The 8345-nt window shown below is 44.4% G+C and overlaps 1 protein-coding gene across 1 annotated transcript; it reads right to left on the reverse strand.

The window, feature by feature from the left end:
• Positions 1–1086: 1086 nt before the first annotated feature.
• On the reverse strand, positions 1087–4631 carry tmem74 (transmembrane protein 74). The gene is made up of 2 exons (XM_008403393.2): positions 3585–4631; positions 1087–2851 (listed from the first exon to the last, which is right to left on the reverse strand). The coding sequence occupies exon 2, from the start codon at positions 2797–2799 to the stop codon at positions 1939–1941; it is 861 nt and encodes a 286-aa protein (XP_008401615.1). The 5' UTR covers positions 2800–2851; positions 3585–4631; the 3' UTR covers positions 1087–1938.
• Positions 4632–8345: the final 3714 nt, after the last annotated feature.

Raw genomic sequence — 8345 nt, forward strand, 5'->3', positions numbered from 1 at the left:
ATGTTCAAAAACACAACAATATTAACTAGGCGCATAATTACAAATGAAGAAAATACAATGACATTTACAAAACAGAAAATGCAGAGTGAGATACCTGAGACATCGCTGTTTGGACAACGCCTCTTTCGACTTTAGAACCGGAAATTATACCGGCGTTTGATCTCTCTTTCTCCAGACATGTTGGCAGACAACCACCGTGCTACGTATTGCCTGAACTGCCAAAAAGAATGAAGCAGTTTAGGCTCAATAGCGATAGCTACGTTTCCATCATGTACCTTCTGCTAAGAATGTTGAAATTCAGATTTTCGACAAACACGCAAAAGTCAGAATAACTTCCGGTGGCAAACGTTGTCCAATCAGCAATGTCTCAGATTTCCCAACTCTTCCGGGTTTTTTTTTTTTATGTTGTATTTTGTAATTTGTAGTTGTGGGTAGGTAATATTGTTGTGTTTTCTTAATTTGTAATAATAAAAATGTTCGGCTCTGTGAAAACACGAATTTCCATCCGCACCTCCACCAACAGTAAATTCTATTTGTCACGAAGAAACTGTGACCATTTACCGCTAAAAATGCTGAAGTTAGTGTCATCGTTTGGTACGTCAATGACTCCGGACTGTATTTAATTATGTCTGTTTCAAAATCCAAAACACAAGACTAGTGTCACCTTAATTATACTACACTGACCAATTTCAGATTCATGAAAGTTTTATTTTATTTTATTTTTTTGTGAAAACACAAAACGGGAAATTTTAATGCATTTTTTGGCATTAGAAACTAATTGAAATGAGGCAACAACAAAAAAGCATAAAAATATGCAAACAAGTGAAATCTGGAGTAGATTAACCTAAACAGAGCAGATATTCTTTTTAAAAAATTATTTGTTAGACCAATTTATTTTTTGGAAAAAAATGGGAATTAGTTGTCTTTTTTTAAAATATTGATAAAATCTTGTGTGGTCATTATGAGCTGGTTGCACTCAAAGTTCAGACATTACAGCATGTGGCTGATGCTTTTAAACCTTAGAAAATGTTGTGAATGTGAATCTAAATGTAAGGTTATTCTTCATAAAAGTAATCACAAATTGGATTTTTTTTTTTTTTCCTCAATGAATTGAAGTGTTCGTTGAGGCTGGCTGGGGCCTAGTTCACTTGGTTTACATATGGGACCCTAAAGGTAGGAAATGGGCTGACAAAATGGCTTTTATTGGGACAGTCCCTGGTTTACATAGTGGATTCATCTTCATTACCTATACAGTATCAACTCTGGACACAAAGTAGGATCCACATGGCCCTGGAAGTGTTGACTAGAATTTGACTTGTTTAAAAAAATCAATAATAATAAAAGTCAAATTCTTTTTTTTTTTATGAGAGCTGTTTTGCTGGCATCAGTTATCAAGTTGACCCATTTGGATCCTCCAGAAGAAGCCATGCCTACTTAGCGCCCATCCAGCCTGGGCAAAGTCCATGATTGGCCCATATACCTGCTGATTGGGGGTAATTTACCATAGGTCTAGTGCTCTTGGGATCGCCCCTGTTGGCATGGAAACCCTAATCAACAGCTCATTTTATGGTCTGTCTTAAATGTGGAACCGATATAGGCCCAAAAATTGGCAGAAAAGTACATGTTAGCTGTGGTAATTCTCCAGCTATCATCCATGTGGACCACGTTCATTTTGCTCCTGGCTGATTTTGTAAAAGTGATGAGCAAAAAAACTCATCACTAGAACCATTGGGTTCAAACACAGGGTAGTTTGAACCCAATGTTCAAATTACCCTAGTTTGAACATAGATTCAAACTACAACACATCTAGGACCTACATTCAGCCCATTCCCTACCATTGTAGGGTTTTGCATGTAATAGTTAGTTCAGCGGTTATAAAATGTGCGTGGCTGACGTTAATCCTTGTTCAAAACAAACGTTTCTATGCGGAGCGGCGGCTTAAGCCAAAGTTTCCACCATCTCCTCCTCCAGGGACAAGCGGGCAGAGGAGTGGCTGGGGCTGGATCTCGTCTTCAGGCTGATGGAGCCGTACAGTTTGGCCGAGCGCTTGGAGTAGGCCACGAGCTTCCTCCTGTACATCTCCCCCTTCCACATGGAGATCATGAGCAGCGTGGAGAGCACGACGCCGCCCAGCGTCAGCAGGCAGAGTCCCGCGATCACGCAGCGGTCCAGGTGGGCGCCTATACGGGCGCTCTCCATCTCCAGCCGCTCCATCTCCCGCGCCGACACGCTGTCGCGGTCCACCTCCACGTCCCGCGGCACGGCGTAGGAGATGATCACCAGGGAGATCCCCGTCACCAGGAACGTGACCGCGCTGATGAAGCCGTAGTCCACGGAGCTCCCGGAGCCTTCGCCGAAGGAGAGGTCGTCCTCCGACATGAACGAGAGCTCCGGCAGAGTCTCGGAGCAAGGCTCGCCGTTGCGGACGGGCCTGTGCGAAGTTTTGCAGCCGGTCTCCGGGCTGGCCAGTCGCAAGTTGACGTTCTCGTCGATGAAGGTGAAGGAGGTCTCCAATTCCTCGTCGCAGCAAACCCGGAGCTTCTCCTCGCCGCCGGGGGGAGGGCAGAGCTTCCCCTCCGCGCCCGCCCTGCGCTGCGCTGTCCTCGGTGCTGAAAGGCACCGGCCGCGGCTGCCGCTGCCGCGGGCGGGGGCGCAGCCGCCCTCCCCGGCGACCCCCTCTCCTGTTGATCCGGCCGACTTCCGGGCGTGCTGTACACCGGAAACCCGGTCGAATGCTTCTGGGTTCAGCTCGGACTGCTTGCCTGCTTCCTTTGCGGGAAGCAGCTTCGGGGAAGCCATTCGTGTTTCTCTCTGAGACTTCCTCCCACGGCGTCTCCACTCCGCAGCATCCCTAAAAAGTGGACGACACACACACACACACACACACGCCCACACACACGCCGGCTCAGAGTTTGAACATGGCAGCCTTCAGCCAAGATCTATTTAAGAAAAAGAACAACAACAAAAAAACTTGGTTGTATTCTGGCGAAGTTGCGCAAAGTGCACGTGTTTATGACTCAGAAAGAAAGAACGCTTTAAAGCCGATGGGTCAGTTTGAAATAAATCCACGGACGCTTTTCTGAAAGGCGCTTACAGAGCTCTGTGATTAGCCAGACAAGCCTTCGTATCCAATTAGGAAAACATACCACGTTTAAACCGAGCTTAAGCTAAAGCCATTTGTTCTCTAGTGGACAATACCTGATGTGCTCTCTCTCTCTCTCTCTCTCTCTCTCTCTCTCTCTCTCTCTCTCTCTCTCTCTCTCTCACATACACACACACACACACACACACGCACACACGTTTGAGTAAAAACTCATCAATTCATGGGGAATGCACGCATAGTACTGAGGTCCACCAACATAACGAAAGCCTATCGGAATGCTCCTGAACACTTTTTGTCTTTTCCTGAATTCAGACACAGGATGTGGCATAAGCCCCTCTGCATAAGGGTGGACCGTGCACCATCCGCTTTTATTTGTTCTTTTCTAATCCCTGACAACGAAAAAACACAAAAAAAAAAACAAACAAACGCATCAGCACATCGCACTGATATAACAGACACAGAGAGGCGGACGGAGACTCACCGCGCTACCTCAGCATCCCGATCTCCTCCTCCTCCTCCTCCTTCTTCTTCTTCTTCCAGCCACAGGACCAGGAGGAGAGATTAGGGGGAGGAAAAAAAGAAACCTTATCGGCGAGTGTGCTTTGAGTTCCCCCCCATTTCCCCTCCTCCTTCTAATGCACGATACTGTGGCTGAGGGGAGCTTTCCTTTAGTCCCTCCCACACACTCACGCAGAGAGAGAGAGAGAGAGAGAGAGAGAGAGAGAGAGAGAGAGAGAGAGAGAGAGAGAAAGCGCCTATGAAACGCTGAAAGGAGCGCCGTCGCTATCTGTGAGCCGATTGAGATCACTGCCAGTCAGTTAACACAAGCGGAGAAGAGGATTTGAAGGCTGATCCGAGGGAAGACCCGGAACTTCACCCCCCTCCCCTCCCCCCTTCCCTTCTGGTCAGAATGCTTGCTTCCTTCCTTTGGAAACAGTCCCAACAGATGCCCATTTGCCAATGAAGTCGGGTCTTTTTTTATGATGTCACATGAGATTAGCACTCTGCTATCCGTGTGTCTCTGTATCCAGGGACGTCTCTAGGGTTAAAATACACAGGTGGCTTCCTCCCCCCCTCCGCCCTCCCTGGGGTTGGCAGCAGAAGGAGTGTAGAACATCCAGATCCCAAAAGACGGGGCGATGATTGTTAAGTTAAACAGCGATTGATGTATTTGAGTGCATTACCAYCTCCACCCAACTGGCACACGCCTCACAGAAAATCAAGCGCACCCATCTCTCTCATTCAGGCCTTCAGGAGCTTATAAAGTAACCGGGCACACCTGTGTTCAGTATGTACCCTTCAAACAAAGAACTCAGCTTCAAGCTCCTGCAGAGACACCACTGGTTTTCAACCTGCTTGGTGACTCTGTCTACTGTGACCACTTAATATAAAATCATGGTGGTCCTGTATGAGATCTAAAGACAAAAGAGAAGAGAAATAAAAAACATGTCACTGAGATGAGTTGTTTCCGGCGTCTCTTTGATGGGAGCAAGCCTTTTCAAGTTTGGGCAGAAGCTGAGGAGGCTTGGGCAGACCGGAAAACTTGACAATGATGCACGTATTGGTCTCTTTAAAATTAGATACAACATCTCAGCAATATTCATGACACAACCAGAATTCTTTGTTTGGTCCTTTGTTTTCAGAGTAAAAGTTTCACGCATTAAAAAGGAAGTTTTTGTCAAGATCATTTGTTCTCTTTGTTTCGCCTAAGTTATTCTCTGGTTTTAAGCAGATAAGTCTGCTCTTAGTTATTTAAGAACATGATAAAGCTTGTCTTTGATCATGTCTGTTATTTATTTCTTGTGTTTAGTTATTTGTTGTTACTGTTAGATTTATAATTTCCCCAGCTACCTTCTACCCTCTCTCTCATTCTCTCTCTGTCTCTCCCTCAGCCTGCCTCCTCCTCTCCCCTTACAGCTGCTCTCCCTCATCTTTCCTGGTCCATTGTTCCATCAGTCACACCCTCAGCCTTTGACCATCCACTCCTCGCTGGATTCTACTGATACCGACAGTTTGATTCAGGCGCACACATCCCTGCGATCGCCTTGTTTTCTGTTTCATCATTTTTTTCATTTAACAATCATCTGCTCGCCGTGCCTCTGTGTTCAAAAGTGTTCTTAAATGTTCCCTTTAACATGAGAAAAGCTGAAAAGATCTGTCTGTCTATCTGTCTTTCTCTGAAACTAGAATACACTGGTTTTGGCATGAATGGAAAATAGAGGAAACAGCAACGGGATGCTAACTCATTGTCAAACACAATGGAATATGCAAAACATGATATAGCCCATGTGGCAATGCGTGCCACTATTGTTGTGTGGAAATGCTCTCAGTGAATGTACTTACAATGACATACAAAAAAAGGTATCCAGCTGTGTAATGTTTGATCTTGTCAAACAGCATGCATCGCGCACCGTCTGTTCAGTTGTGCCCTCTCAGATGACCACATGGTCAGTAGGCCAAAGCCATCGTAATCCATCTTTAATCCGGAGATCTGACGGGTCATCCGCCTCTGTGACCCGCCTCATATTATCATTTTGGAGCTTTGTGTCATGTAGACGTTGAGCCCTTGTCTTCGTTGCTTCCCAAGCGATCCGTTGATGGTTTGTTTTCATCCTAGGTAGTGGCACTGCACAAGCGGACACTCTTAAGTATCATCCTCTATATATTTTCAAAGTGCTTTAATCCATGTTCAGACTGAACCCTATGCTCTTTTGCTGACTTTGCTTAGGCGGACCAGAGCTATAAATACAGTTACTGCTTTTCCTGGGAGCCCTGGTGGCTGGGTGAACAGCTCTTGGCTCGTGTCCCGACCAGACTCCATTTAACGTGATGAGCAAAAACGGAGGGAAAGAGGAAAAGGAGAGGGAAGAATTTCGGGGGCAAGAGATTTAATACCTCGGATACCAGAATTAGTTCACAGAAGCAGAGTGAGGACGATCGTGCGTCACTCGACGATGGATCATAATGCTTTACGGTCTGCTTGACCAGATTGTAGCCCAACACCGGTCAATCCGACGCAGGGAGAGGCGGCTGGAGGCAGTTGAAATCCGACCGTGCGTTCCTCTCAGAGGAAGCAACAACGGCCAACTATCAGATGCCATCCTTCTGCAACAGTGCACCACTTTTCCTGCTGGCAAGGACACCAGGCTCACACGAGGAGGCGCAGCCTGGAGAGTCAGCATGTCTAACAGCTATCCTCACAGAAGGTCTCCTGACACAAGCATGCACCACCACCTTAGAGAATGATAAAAAAGAGAGAGAATATGGATGTGACACTGCTGCAGCGTACAGGGCTAGTGGAAGTGGAAGGTAGAGTTGCAGCAGTGTGTGTATGTTTGCGTGTGTGTGTGTGTGTGTGTGTGTGTGTGTGTGTGGGTGTGTGTGTGTGCGTGTGTGTGCGTGTGTATGTGAGAGAAAGAGGAAGTTATGAAGTGAACTAATGAATGAGGCCAAGGGCACACTGGCTTCACCTCCAGTTCATGCAAATACTGCTTGTCCAGCCGCGCTGCAAAAATGACGCATGACATAAAATAACCTGGAATGTGAGCTGGTTGGAAGTGTGAGCGTATAAACCAGGCTGCTACGAAGCAACACCAGCTCCAACTTTACTTCTGTCTGATGTAAACCAGACAGTAGCTGCGCTTCCGTTACTTAAGTGAGCAAATCTTTGCCTATATTCTGATTCTGACGCAAAACGCAACTTCGCAAATGCTGTTTCTCCGTGAAATAAGAATGAAATTGAAATCACACATGAACAAGCTTGTTCACGCAATGAGTCATTAAAAAACATTGCAGCGATGGATGTAAACAGCTACATGAGACATATTCATACTATTGTGATAAAATGTATTCAAGTTTATGAAAAGACACAATTTACCAGCAATATTAGTGTGTATCTGCACTATATGACATATATCACATGTTATCTTGTGATATTCAGGCAAATGAGTATGTAGGTGGTTTCTCTGCAGCACCTTTCAGATAGTTAACTTGTGTCCACAAGTTTCCATGGGAACCAGTGACTTAACTGGGCAATAGCTAATGGTAGTCAGTACTTCTTCATTAATGCTGAAATTTGTCACAACCTCGGTTAAGATCTGTTGAAATAAAATCACCTTTTGTTGCAGCACCATGATCTCACAATATGAAAAAAATATGTAAAAACACACACCTTTAATAAGATTAGAAAATGCAGCGCTAGCGGTCGTAACACTTTAATAACTGTCTTTAGCTTAATTTCCTTGTGGAGGAACACAAACCACTAAGCCTTTCAGCTAGATCTTCACAAAATGCAATGTGACTTCTTCATTTTCTTTTTGCGCAATCTCTCCAGAACAGTAAGTCCCAAAAGTTAAAATCAGGACACAACAGGCAGGGTGGGGTCTGAAGATTTTATTCACAAATCAGATTGACTAACAACACTGCCTGTACAGAATAATCTTATAATGGTTGGAAGAAAAACAAACACACACGCAGTACTTTAGATAAAAGCATTATACTGTTGTTTTCATGCTGTAATTATCTCTCTGTTTGATGTTTAAGTGTTTGGTATTGTAGACCCACCGGGAGAGTTTGTAGCTGAAACGTTCAAGCTTACTGTCATTTGATAAAAGCATGCAGTTTCAGTTAAAGGGCCAGTAGAGTTTAGCAACCACATTTACACGTAATGATAACAGGAAAGAAAAATCATTTTTCCTGGCTTCACTCTGAAACAACTGGTTGCTGTGGAGACTGGGTAACCTTAAAATGGTCTTGTTTGTTGTAAATCTCTTAACTATCAGCTTTGTAGGTGTTTTTTTTTTTTTTCCAACCTCACTTACCGACTTGATCACTATGTGTAGTGACACGATAATACGACTCCCCATCCATTCTACAGTCAAATATTTATTTCCCAGGAAAACAGAAAATCATAAATTACTGATTAGAAGTTCAAAGAAACTCTCACCTCTGAAAAGGAAGGTTTAAAGGGGTTATTATGGGTGCCGACTGGGGATTATGTTAAAATAACTGAATACAATAAATAATGTTAAGCTTGGCCTTTTCTCAAGAATTCAGTGTGAGATTTTGCTACTTTAATTGAAAAAAATAAAAGAAGGATCTATTTTTAAGCCTCTGTTTTTCAGGTGTGCCAAACAAATGATCTGATTCTGTAGCACTGATGTGCAGCAACTTAAGAAACATTAATACAACACTGAAAATCCAACATGCCTCCAGTGTCCTCCTTTACCAGAGATCCCTTACA

This window comes from Poecilia reticulata, unplaced genomic scaffold, assembly GCF_000633615.1.
Source record: "Poecilia reticulata strain Guanapo unplaced genomic scaffold, Guppy_female_1.0+MT scaffold_549, whole genome shotgun sequence".
NCBI classification, from domain to species: domain Eukaryota; kingdom Metazoa; phylum Chordata; class Actinopteri; order Cyprinodontiformes; family Poeciliidae; genus Poecilia; species Poecilia reticulata.